Genomic DNA, 14313 nt, shown 5'->3' with positions numbered 1-14313 from the left:
TGTCCGTCCATCTATCTGTCTGTCATTCTGTCTGTCTGTTGTTCTCTTTCAGTCTGTCATTCTGTCTGTTGTTCTGTGTGTCTATTGTTTTATCTGTCCATCATTCTGTTCATCATATGTATGTTTATTGTTGTGTCTGTCAGCCTGTTTGTCTATCATTCTGTCTGTCTGTTCTAATATACCATTAATGTTGATATCATTAATGGTTGATATATGTGCATCTTTGGTGACATTTTTATGGTTATCGAATACTTATTTTTGGAGTGCTGTCATGGGTTATGGCTTTAATACTGTGGTTATGTTTCTCTCACCCAGAGACAACCCAGATAGAGAACCCTCGCACACAATGGCGTCAGGAGCAGGAGCGCATGTTAAAAGAGTACCTGGTGGTGGCACAGGAGGCTCTCAATGCTAAGAAAGAGATGTATCAGATCAAACAGCAAAGACTCGAGCTGGCACAGCAAGAGATGCAACTCTTCAACCAGCTCACTCAGGATGACAACCGTTCAGTCACCAGCTGTGAGACACGCATCACATCTCACTTTAATCACACTCACATTACACACACTGCTGATTCAGCCATCTAACATCGCACCAGTCTATTAGTCATATTGTGTGAGATTTTCAGTGAAGTCATTCTTACTCTAGGCTTATTTCAATGTCACTCATTGGCTGCAATCTGTTCCTTTCCTCACTCGTACTTCCATGGCGTCCTCCCTTCCTCCTCTAGTCCAGCTCACCCCTCCTTTTCCCTTCACCTTCCCCTCCCTTTCCTGCCACCATTCATCAGTTCTGCTCTCACTTCCTGTTTCTCACTAAAATATTTGAGCGCATTTATTCATACCCATCACTTACAGTCAAATGTACATATTTTTGATTTGTTTAGAAAAAGTTGATATTATAAAATAATAAGGGTATTATTATTATTATTATTAATGGTATGGCCATTAATATTATTAATATTAAAGGGATAGTTCACTCAAAAAGGAAAATTCTGTCATTGTTTACTCACCCTCATGTCATTCCAAACCTGTGAGTTTCTTTTTTCTGCTGAACACAAAAGAAGATATTTTGAAGAACGTGGGTAACTAAACAATTGACGGTAGCCATTGACTTCCATAGTATGAAAAAAAACTATGGAAGTCAGTGGCTACCGTCACCTGTTTGGTTAGATGAAGGTAAGTGATCACAGAATTTTCATTTTTTGGGTGAACTATCCCTTTAATATTAAATGTTTAATATTAAGATTATTAAGCAGTTTTTGTAACATTTTTTAAAAGAAAAATCTTGGGAAGAAAGGTTTTCTTTCACATGATAACAAAATATTCTTTTAATGAGGCTTTATTATTGTTTTGTTTTTTTCAAAATAAATTAATTCAGAAATTAAAAACATGTTCATCAATTATATATTAATTACATTTCTTCTGTATTTTTAGTTATGAATAATCCTCTTTAAATTCATTAAAATATGATCCTAACCAAAGCAGAAATCACTACTTCTCTCTTTCTCCGTTTTTTTCACTTTCCAAAGCCATCCTTTTTTTTTTTTTTCGTTTTTACACACATATCCAGCTTTATCAAAAAAGTACTGGGGCAAAACAATGGTGTGTTTGTAACAGATTTGATTTTCATGTAGCTTTACTATATGGTACTGAAAGACACGTGTCATAGTATTTACATGGGTACTACAAAGAAAACTAATACATATCTAATAATAAAACATGGTGTAACCATGGTACTCTTTGGCAGATGTACTGATTTCTTAGCTTGAGATTCGAATAGTTCTGATTGGTTTGGATTAAATGACTTTTACATTATATGCATAATACCAAGTTACAGTCAGTGGCACCACATGAGCAAGATGTGATTGTGACTTTTTGACTCATTTTTCTCTCTCATAGCTCACTCTGGTTCCTCTTCAAATGCAAAATATGACCCTGACCAAATCAAAGCGGAAATCGCCTGTAGGCGTGAGCGGGTAGGTCATTATCCTCAGAGAACAATGCCTCATGTACGTCAGGCCCAAGGGGGGAGGCAGGGGCCCCTCTTGTGCTGTGTTGATTGTGTGTTTATATATGTGTGTTGAGGGGAGGTGGGTACCTTTAGGAAGAAGAGGCCTAGGTTTGGGTTCACTGCAGTGTTTCTCTAGGGCAGAGTTTGTTAGGCCTCTATGAATTAGTGCAGTACTACAGGAAGTGTCATTGTGTCAGAAAGCTGGCCTGAGGATGATAAATACTACCTCGAAATCTTGAGTAAATCTGTCGTATTAAACGAATAAATCACCCAGATATAAGAATTCAAACGTTTTTGTCTTGTCGTTCCAAACCATATTATTTGTTTTAATTGGAATACAGTAGGAGAAATCAAGAATAATATTTACACAGCTAGTTAATTTTCATCATGGCACTGCTTCAGGTTTGATTCTCGCATTTCATTCTGTTCCAAACTCAAAGCTGTCGTATGGTTTTAGAAGAAATACACCACAGTTCAAAAGTTGGGGGTCAGCAAGAAGTTTTTGAAAGAACTCTGTTATGCTCACCAAGTTTGCATTTATTTGATCATAAATACAGTAAAAACAATAATATTGTGAAAGATTACAATTTAAAACTAATTGTTTTCTATTTTAATATATTTGATAATGTTATTATTCCTGCAATGGCAAAGCTGAATTTTCCAGTCCTCAGTGTCACATGATCCTTCAGAAGTCATTCTGATATGCTGATTTGGTGCTCAAGAAACATTTCTTATTATTCTCAATGTTGAAAACAGTTGTGCTGCTTAATATTTTTTTCAGGATCCTTCAATGAATAGAAAGTTCAAAGAGCAAAATTTATTTGAAATAGAAATCATTTGTAACAAATGTCTTGATTGTTGGTAAACTGTTTGATCAATGCATCTTTGCTGAATAAAAGTATTAATTTCTTTAAAAACAAATGATCAAAAAACTTTTGAATGGTGGTGTACATAGGAAAAAATAGTGCACCAGTCACATTGACTAATTTTGCGATCTGTTTTTGGACATTTTGGAGTTTGACAAACAATTAACTGTCATTGTTTGGAAAATAACTATGTGAAGATTTTTTTACACACTTTTTCTTTTGTGTTTTATGAAACAAATGACCAAATTCAAGTTTAGCCTGAGAAAATTATATATAATAACATAATTTAAGAACAATTTGTTAAAAGACTTTTATCATAACTGATCAAAAGGTGTAAAAAAAAAACATTTTGTAGCAAATAAACTCTATATTATGTCATGTTTGGTTTACTGTGGCCTGTTACCTTCATATCTGATGGTTTTCGCTGTATATTGAATGACCCTACATTCCTTCGTTGCGGTTTTGGGAGGGCTGTGTGTATGTGTGTGTTCAAGGTCGTTTTAAGTTTCTGTGTATGTTGGGCGGGTCGGGAACGATTATACATTTCTCTGCTGATGACTTAATCTTTTTTTTTTTTTGCAGTGGTGGCTCTGAAGGGAATCCCACTGTGTGTTTTGATGTGTATTGACTGTCTTGCTCTTGTGTCCACAGCTCACCAGACTCAAACAGGAACTGGCACAGATGAGACAGGAGCTGCAGTACAAGGAAATGGGAGTGGAGACCCTACAGGAGTGAGTTAAACTGAGTTGTACACACAGAGCATATGTAGTTTAAAAATTAGGGTGAAATTAGTGGCGTTTGTTATGGCAAGCATCACTATCAGGCCATACTTAGGGTTAGCGGGTAGTATGAAAGTAATTCATTTCAGTATGCAATATGCCCTGCAAGTAGACTTGTTGCAGAGAGATGTGCTGCTACTTGTTTAAGTGATCAAATTTATGATTTTCGTTTGGTAGATTACAACTAGAAGGTAAAAAGTGACAAGAATGCAATAGAGTTCTTATTTTTTGACTTTGGAACACCCTGACAACCACTCACATTTTTTTCATGCATAAAATTGTATTGTAAAGTTGTACTATTCCTTCCTGCCCTCAATCTTTTTCGTGATTTATCATACATGACCCCACCCTGTCATTAGTTTCTTTTCCTGCTTTGTCTTATTTTTCCTGTTTATTCATGTTTCTGTTTGTGTGTGTGTCTCTGTTTGGGTAGTTTTCCAAGTGTCCACAAACTTTGCTCCTTGGACAGGTTCAGTAGGTGCACATCAAATGAGACGCAGCTTATGATGTCACTCTGTATTTCAACACTTCAGTTATGACAAAGTGAATCAGTCTTTTCTATTGTTCTATATCGAGTCTATAGTTTTAATGAACACAATATGCCAGCAACAACAGACTTACTTGAAATTACATAAAGTAGAACATGTTCTTACTTGGTTTTTATATATACTTTTTTTCAGTAAGGATGCATTAAATTGCATTAAATTTATCAAAAGTGACAGTAAAGACATTAGTAGTGTTACAAATACAGCATACAGCATTTAAAGGGATAGTTCACCCAAAAATGAAAATTTGATGTTTATCTGCTTACCCCTCCAAGATGTAAGATGAAGGTGACTTTGTTTCTTCAGTAGAACACAAATTATGATTTTTAACTCCAACTGTTGCAGTCTATCAGTTGTATAATGCATGGCAATGGTAACAAAATCTATGAGAGTAAAAAAAACATGCACAGACAAATTGTTTACACAGTGCACAGTCATTGTAGGTATGACGGCTAATCAAAATGGTACTTACTTGCGCTTATCCGGATTGTTCAAACTGACTTAAAACTAAAAGATTACGTTCTCTCGCGCAAACTCATTCGGGAGTGGTGACTTTCCACGTATTCCCAACTTCTGAGCCTGCTCGCCTGAAGTCATGGTTGATTGGTCTTCGGCTGGATATCAACACACCCATTAACGTAAACCATGCCAGAGCGCGTACACACCTCACGCACCGGATGCCGTGCGCACACCCAAAGACAGTTGGACATAGTGGTGTATTAGAGGTAAAAAATTATATAAATACTGTTCGGTTTCTCGCACAAACCGATCGTTTCATGTCTTAGGACATCAATGTGTCGTCACGAGCCGCAGGGTTTAATTTGGATTTGTCTGTGCATGTTTTTTTTACTCTCATAGATTTTGTTACCATTGCCATGCATTATACAACTGATAGACTGCAACAGTTGGAGTTAAAAATCATAATTTGTGTTCTACTGAAGAAACAAAGTCACCTTCATCTTGGATGCCCTGGGGGTAAGCAGATAAACATCAAATTTTCATTTTTGGGTGAACTATCCCTTTAACTGAAACCAAAATCCTTTGTAACACTACTAATGTCTTTACTGTCACTTTTGATAAATTTAATGCAATTTAATGCATCCTTACTGAAAAAAAGTATATATAAAAACCAAGTAAGAACATGTTCTACTTTATGTAATTTCAAGTAAGTCTGTTGTTGCTGGCATATTGTGTTCATTAAAACTATAGACTCGATATAGAACAATAGAAAAGACTGATTCACTTTGTCATAACTGAAGTGTTGAAATACAGAGTGACATCATAAGCTGCGTCTCATTTGATGTGCACCTACTGAACCTGTCCAAGGAGCAAAGTTTGTGGACACTTGGAAAACTACCCAAACAGAGACACACACACAAACAGAAACATGAATAAACAGGAAAAATAAGACAAAGCAGGAAAAGAAACTAATGACAGGGTGGGGTCATGTATGATAAATCACGAAAAAGATTGAGGGCAGGAAGGAATAGTACAACTTTACAATACAATTTTATGCATGAAAAAAATGTGAGTGGTTGTCAGGGTGTTCCAAAGTCAAAAAATAAGAACTCTATTGCATTCTTGTCACTTTTTACCTTCTAGTTGTAATCTACCAAACGAAAATCATAAATTTGATCACTTAAACAAGTAGCAGCACATCTCTCTGCAACAAGTCTACTTGCAGGGCATATTGCATACTGAAATGAATTACTTTCATACTACCCGCTAACCCTAAGTATGGCCTGATAGTGATGCTTGCCATAACAAACGCCACTAATTTCACCCTAATTTTTAAACTACATATGCTCTGTGTGTACAACTCAGTTTAACTCACTCCTGTAGGGTCTCCACTCCCATTTCCTTGTACTGCAGCTCCTGTCTCATCTGTGCCAGTTCCTGTTTGAGTCTGGTGAGCTGTGGACACAAGAGCAAGACAGTCAATACACATCAAAACACACAGTGGGATTCCCTTCAGAGCCACCACTGCAAAAAAAAAAAAAGATTAAGTCATCAGCAGAGAAATGTATAATCGTTCCCGACCCGCCCAACATACACAGAAACTTAAAACGACCTTGAACACACACATACACACAGCCCTCCCAAAACCGCAACGAAGGAATGTAGGGTCATTCAATATACAGCGAAAACCATCAGATATGAAGGTAACAGGCCACAGTAAACCAAACATGACATAATATAGAGTTTATTTGCTACAAAATGTTTTTTTTTTACACCTTTTGATCAGTTATGATAAAAGTCTTTTAACAAATTGTTCTTAAATTATGTTATTATATATAATTTTCTCAGGCTAAACTTGAATTTGGTCATTTGTTTCATAAAACACAAAAGAAAAAGTGTGTAAAAAAATCTTCACATAGTTATTTTCCAAACAATGACAGTTAATTGTTTGTCAAACTCCAAAATGTCCAAAAACAGATCGCAAAATTAGTCAATGTGACTGGTGCACTATTTTTTCCTATGTACACCACCATTCAAAAGTTTTTTGATCATTTGTTTTTAAAGAAATTAATACTTTTATTCAGCAAAGATGCATTGATCAAACAGTTTACCAACAATCAAGACATTTGTTACAAATGATTTCTATTTCAAATAAATTTTGCTCTTTGAACTTTCTATTCATTGAAGGATCCTGAAAAAAATATTAAGCAGCACAACTGTTTTCAACATTGAGAATAATAAGAAATGTTTCTTGAGCACCAAATCAGCATATCAGAATGACTTCTGAAGGATCATGTGACACTGAGGACTGGAAAATTCAGCTTTGCCATTGCAGGAATAATAACATTATCAAATATATTAAAATAGAAAACAATTAGTTTTAAATTGTAATCTTTCACAATATTATTGTTTTTACTGTATTTATGATCAAATAAATGCAAACTTGGTGAGCATAACAGAGTTCTTTCAAAAACTTCTTGCTGACCCCCAACTTTTGAACTGTGGTGTATTTCTTCTAAAACCATACGACAGCTTTGAGTTTGGAACAGAATGAAATGCGAGAATCAAACCTGAAGCAGTGCCATGATGAAAATTAACTAGCTGTGTAAATATTATTCTTGATTTCTCCTACTGTATTCCAATTAAAACAAATAATATGGTTTGGAACGACAAGACAAAAACGTTTGAATTCTTATATCTGGGTGATTTATTCGTTTAATACGACAGATTTACTCAAGATTTCGAGGTAGTATTTATCATCCTCAGGCCAGCTTTCTGACACAATGACACTTCCTGTAGTACTGCACTAATTCATAGAGGCCTAACAAACTCTGCCCTAGAGAAACACTGCAGTGAACCCAAACCTAGGCCTCTTCTTCCTAAAGGTACCCACCTCCCCTCAACACACATATATAAACACACAATCAACACAGCACAAGAGGGGCCCCTGCCTCCCCCCTTGGGCCTGACGTACATGAGGCATTGTTCTCTGAGGATAATGACCTACCCGCTCACGCCTACAGGCGATTTCCGCTTTGATTTGGTCAGGGTCATATTTTGCATTTGAAGAGGAACCAGAGTGAGCTATGAGAGAGAAAAATGAGTCAAAAAGTCACAATCACATCTTGCTCATGTGGTGCCACTGACTGTAACTTGGTATTATGCATATAATGTAAAAGTCATTTAATCCAAACCAATCAGAACTATTCGAATCTCAAGCTAAGAAATCAGTACATCTGCCAAAGAGTACCATGGTTACACCATGTTTTATTATTAGATATGTATTAGTTTTCTTTGTAGTACCCATGTAAATACTATGACACGTGTCTTTCAGTACCATATAGTAAAGCTACATGAAAATCAAATCTGTTACAAACACACCATTGTTTTGCCCCAGTACTTTTTTGATAAAGCTGGATATGTGTGTAAAAACGAAAAAAAAAAAAAAGGATGGCTTTGGAAAGTGAAAAAAACGGAGAAAGAGAGAAGTAGTGATTTCTGCTTTGGTTAGGATCATATTTTAATGAATTTAAAGAGGATTATTCATAACTAAAAATACAGAAGAAATGTAATTAATATATAATTGATGAACATGTTTTTAATTTCTGAATTAATTTATTTTGAAAAAAACAAAACAATAATAAAGCCTCATTAAAAGAATATTTTGTTATCATGTGAAAGAAAACCTTTCTTCCCAAGATTTTTCTTTTAAAAAATGTTACAAAAACTGCTTAATAATCTTAATATTAAACATTTAATATTAAAGGGATAGTTCACCCAAAAAATGAAAATTCTGTGATCACTTACCTTCATCTAACCAAACAGGTGACGGTAGCCACTGACTTCCATAGTTTTTTTTCATACTATGGAAGTCAATGGCTACCGTCAATTGTTTAGTTACCCACGTTCTTCAAAATATCTTCTTTTGTGTTCAGCAGAAAAAAGAAACTCACAGGTTTGGAATGACATGAGGGTGAGTAAACAATGACAGAATTTTCCTTTTTGAGTGAACTATCCCTTTAATATTAATAATATTAATGGCCATACCATTAATAATAATAATAATAATACCCTTATTATTTTATAATATCAACTTTTTCTAAACAAATCAAAAATATGTACATTTGACTGTAAGTGATGGGTATGAATAAATGCGCTCAAATATTTTAGTGAGAAACAGGAAGTGAGAGCAGAACTGATGAATGGTGGCAGGAAAGGGAGGGGAAGGTGAAGGGAAAAGGAGGGGTGAGCTGGACTAGAGGAGGAAGGGAGGACGCCATGGAAGTACGAGTGAGGAAAGGAACAGATTGCAGCCAATGAGTGACATTGAAATAAGCCTAGAGTAAGAATGACTTCACTGAAAATCTCACACAATATGACTAATAGACTGGTGCGATGTTAGATGGCTGAATCAGCAGTGTGTGTAATGTGAGTGTGATTAAAGTGAGATGTGATGCGTGTCTCACAGCTGGTGACTGAACGGTTGTCATCCTGAGTGAGCTGGTTGAAGAGTTGCATCTCTTGCTGTGCCAGCTCGAGTCTTTGCTGTTTGATCTGATACATCTCTTTCTTAGCATTGAGAGCCTCCTGTGCCACCACCAGGTACTCTTTTAACATGCGCTCCTGCTCCTGACGCCATTGTGTGCGAGGGTTCTCTATCTGGGTTGTCTCTGGGTGAGAGAAACATAACCACAGTATTAAAGCCATAACCCATGACAGCACTCCAAAAATAAGTATTCGATAACCATAAAAATGTCACCAAAGATGCACATATATCAACCATTAATGATATCAACATTAATGGTATATTAGAACAGACAGACAGAATGATAGACAAACAGGCTGACAGACACAACAATAAACATACATATGATGAACAGAATGATGGACAGATAAAACAATAGACACACAGAACAACAGACAGAATGACAGACTGAAAGAGAACAACAGACAGACAGAATGACAGACAGATAGATGGACGGACACACACACACACACACACACACACACACAACAATAGACATACAGACAGACAAACAGAATGATAGACAGAGCAATAGAATGAACGATAGACTGAAAGACAGACAAGACAGAACAACATACAAAAAAAGTGGTAACACATTAGTTTAGGGACCAATTCTCACTATTAAATAGATGCTTATTAGCATGCATATTACTAGGATAGTGGCTATTTATTAGTAATTATAAAGCACATATTAATGCTTTATTCTGAATTTGCATGACCATAATTTAGATCCCTTAATCCTACCCCATACCTAAATTTAACAACTCCCTTACTAACTATTAATGAGCAGCAAAGTAGGAGTTAAATGAGGCAAAAGTCATAGTTAATAGTGAGAACTGGTCCTACAATCTAAAGTGTGATCATGCAACTACCACGGTTTCTGGACATTGTACCATGTTTTATTATTGCTTCATAGTAGTGTCTCAAATGATGCACTCGCTATAATGTGTGTGTGTGTAAAACTCAGGCTATTCACCATTTAATTATCCACGTTCTGAAAGCGAATTGTGCTTTTGAATGTAATTTGGAGGACTTTCTCAGCAAATATTGTTTTAGGTGATTATTTGCCAACTGTTTAATTAAACAGCATATCGTGTAATTAATTCAACTCACTGACAGCTCTAGTTTAACAGAACTGACCAGATGTCGTAACGTGTAAAATATGACATTTAAAAACTAAACTAAAAAGCGCAACTTACTATTGATGTGGTCGATGTAGTAGACGCCCACCTGCTGGTCATACACCACCTCCCAGCCCAGAGGAAGCTCATCCCCCACACAGTCGGCAAAGGTCAGGGGCTTGGTAATCCTACAGGAATACAGAGAAAACGAATGTCAGAGTTGAAAACACCTCAAATCTGTGCAGAATATTTTGGAGAACTTGTCCTTAACAGGCCAGTGACAAAAAACAACATATTAAACTCAACACAACAGAGTTGAGGCGTTATAATAACTAAGCTGCTTTTGCTACTTTTCACAACACTAAGCGATATGCCTCATGTATTTCTGGGTTTCTAGAAGCATGTGTGCAAAAAAACTATTTTGTAGAAAGACTCGCATTGGGCCAAACAAAGCTGTGCGGATGGACATTTGAAGAATCTGGAGTATTCCCTGAGATCACTAATGAATGTGTGTTCAGTCAGTCAACAGCTACTGATCTCCTCACCCCAAGTCAAAAATGTGTGTAATATAGGCACTGCAGGAAGAGACAGCCCATAAACGCATTCCACACAGCAGAAAGCAGGCCTGCCCTACGGCCCACAAACACAAGTAGGACACTGGATACTGCACAAATCACTTTTCACACTTTTAATGAACCACATCAATGGCTACGTTTACATGCAACCAAATAATCCATTTGTAATCGGATTGACGGCTCAATCGGACTGAAAAACCTTCATGTAAACACCTTAATCGATCCGATTGAGCTCGATCGGAATGAAATTTCGATCGGATTGAAGGGGGTGGTTTATTCCTTTTCTAATACGATTGAGAGTGCATGTAAACACTCAATCGGATTGAACCCCGAAACTGAAAGAACTGCGCATGTGCAATGACGCAGAAATAGCGTAATGATGATGCACAGAACAAGCGTTCTTCCTTTTGAATAAAGTGTTGTATAAATGCGTGTCCTGTCATTATAAAAATCTCCGTTCACTCGGCAACTGTGAAGTGGAGCAGGACAACCTCCCACCAGTCCTTGTTTTGGATTCTCATCCACAGGCAACCCGTTTTGGGCGCGGGGAGGGGCATTTTTACTTTTACATTTTTACATATGACATAAATATCTCATTGAAATAATCTCTGTATCCCTGTGAATTTTCGATGTTGAAAATACTGGTACTGAAAAATTAGGCTGGTTTCAGGTTAACCTCAGCCAGATTGGACACATGTATATAGAATATGTTGTAGTGTTTGATTTGAATTAAATATTAAATCCAGAAAAACACTGAAATAAAAATTAATTAAAAGAATTAAACATTTCATATGGCCCTATCATTGTAAAAAAATAAAAATGTTTTATTTTAATAATAAAATAAAATAGTTAACACTGTATGAATTCAATTGTTTAGACATGTTTTTATTAAAATTTATTTAAACAACTGAAACAGAAAACACTGAATTTGAAAAAAATAAAACTGAAATATGGGAGGAAAAAATTAAACTGATTTCATAAGGCCATAATAATGTAATTTCTGTTATACAATTTAACAATTTATTAAAACAGAATTTGAGAAAAATAAAACAGATTTCATAGGGCCCTAAGTACCATAGTACTGAAAGACCACTATGTTCATGTACTATTTACTTAGTACACTGTAAAACCTGGTAAGTTAAGAATACTCAAAACATTTGAGGAAACTTATTGCCTCAAAATATTTGAGTAAACTAACTCAATTTTTTTAAGTTAGTAGAGCTTAACATTTTTATGACAAGTGGGGCGGGGCTGAGAGCCATGGGAGCCAAGCCAAGCATCGCTTCCATGATCCCACCTCACTCATCACAATGATAATTATATACAACTTCCTTCCATTAACAGCACATTCATTCAGATCTTTATAGTTAAGTGCTAGTTAGCAACAGCACACTGGCACGTACTAATGTAGTTATCAAAAAGACTCACAATACTTGCATGTAAATAGTGAAACAACATGCATTATAAATAGTCTAAGTTTTGCTGTCCATCCTCAACCTAACCACAGGCTCTACTCTTCACCACAACGGTAACACTACAAAACCAACATAACAGAAACCTATGTAAATCCTAACATAACACAACATTTAAGTACTAACTTATGTCTCTCTATGTTAATCTTGTGTAAAAACACACAAAATAACACAATTTCTACATTTATTTTCCTTGTTGTCTGATGCAAAGCATGCTGGGAACTAGAAAACACAATCATTTTAAGTTCACCTTACTGCAACAACATTTTAAATTTACAGAACTTATTTCAATTAAGTCCAATGAACTTTCATTATTATTTGAGTGAAGTTAACTCATTTCATTTAATTAATTTCACTGTTCGGTTTTACAGTGTAACATTAAACACCATTGCATTGCCTAGTTTAGTGATTCAAAAACCATAGTAGTACCATGGTACTTTTTGGTTGGTTGGATAAAATGATCAGGTCAAATTTAGATGTGATGAATAATGCCTTGCGTATCTAAACATTATCTGGAGGATTTTAACTTTCTTTTTGTGCTGTTAGAGTTTTTGCATCGGTTTTTAATCAAAGAACTTCGCTGCTTTTTCCATCACAGTTTCCCTCATTGGTTGATGGCATGTTGGGAAGAGCTTTAAAGCAGAGGAGGATTCCAAGTTCAAATCCCTGTCACCGTGCCCTTGAGCTAAACCCCTGTTTGCCCTGAGGTGCGCAGTAGGACTGTCTGTGTGCTTTGACCCTTCTCTCCGTCTCTGTCAGATAACAGCAGGGTTATGAAAAGAATTCCAGGGAAGCTGTGGAACCTGCAAACAGTTAGTAAAATAAGCCCATAATTCCAAAAATCTTTGTATCCAAATTAATAATTGTCAGACTTCAATTGGATTTTAATCAGAAATGTCTAATGCATGGCTTTTGATTTTCTTTCTGAATGTTCTGACGGTGTTCATTTCCCTAAGGAGCCTCACAGAAATGGCCTCGGTTACTGAAAATCAAGGCACTTAAATCAAGTAAATGTGCTTCACTTTTAAAATATTTTGACAATTTTGAGATATATTACAGGCTGGCCGTGTGGACTTACAGAAAATCTGCATGCTGTGGAGGCACGTGAAATATGAGAGGAGGGGACCGATGAGGAATGTTGAGATTCCATGACCCCTTGGAATTACCATCATTAACACATTTTTGACACACCACCACAATTAGTGACGTTAACAGCTTTCCTCCATTTTAAAGCAGTTTAGCACATAACTAGTATCCTATGGCTATGCCTTGCAAACAGGACAAAAGTAATCAAACAAACAAACAAACCAACAATACATTTGTATTACACCTCTATGATTTCCTGGAATTCACTGCAAGAAAAAAAGAAAAAGAAAAAAAAAAGAATGGCAAGTTGACAATGGTCCAACACCAAGGACATGCACTTTACAAGAGTGACATGTTTTAATGTGAAAGAAAGTGTTTAGCACTGAGAGTATTCCGCACTGAGAGGTGGAATTACTTAGCAATGGTCTCAAAATCCCAATGACGTCACCATAGTGATGCAATCCCTGCGATTTCAATGCAATCTTTAGACCAACAAAAGAGGCAGAAATGTCAAGACATGATTTTTATGTTAATTGCAATTTTTTGCACAAACATTCTGGAATGCGCCAAAAAACTGTGTGGGATACGACACAAACGTCCATAGATATCCACATGAATATGCTGTCAGCATGCTAATTAAGGCATAGCTGGTAAAATCAATAAATTGTATATGCGCTGTCAATGTGGGGAGTTCTTGGCCAGACAAAGTTTAGACGTGGAGCCATTCAGTCAAAGGTCCGGTTATGCTAGACTAGTCTACCGACAGCTTTTGGACCCCTCTACACATGGCATTCATACAACACATTCCATTCAGCCACAAATGTTTTTTTTAAATGCCTTTAGAGTTCAATATGTCACATAATGTCTTTTTA

General features: G+C 36.1%; 1 protein-coding gene across 3 annotated transcripts in view; it reads right to left on the bottom strand.

Moving 5' to 3' along the window:
* LOC107692367 (protein WWC3-like) overlaps window positions 1–14313 on the bottom strand; it is a 61496-nt gene that overhangs the window by 23475 nt on the left and 23708 nt on the right. For all 3 annotated transcript variants that reach the window (XM_016491369.1, XM_016491367.1, XM_016491366.1), the window contains exons 2-5: window positions 10387–10496; window positions 9129–9332; window positions 7670–7746; window positions 6038–6117 (exon numbers count right to left, since the gene is read on the bottom strand). In XM_016491369.1, coding sequence (XP_016346855.1) covers window positions 6038–6117; window positions 7670–7746; window positions 9129–9332; window positions 10387–10496 — 471 coding nt within the window. The remainder of the gene's footprint in view (window positions 1–6037; window positions 6118–7669; window positions 7747–9128; window positions 9333–10386; window positions 10497–14313) is intronic.

This window comes from Sinocyclocheilus anshuiensis, unplaced genomic scaffold, assembly GCF_001515605.1.
Source record: "Sinocyclocheilus anshuiensis isolate Anshui unplaced genomic scaffold, SAMN03320099.WGS_v1.1 scaffold70, whole genome shotgun sequence".
NCBI classification, from domain to species: Eukaryota; Metazoa; Chordata; class Actinopteri; order Cypriniformes; family Cyprinidae; genus Sinocyclocheilus; species Sinocyclocheilus anshuiensis.
Note: the sequence above shows the minus strand (reverse complement) of the source record. Positions and strands in the feature narration are given on the sequence as shown.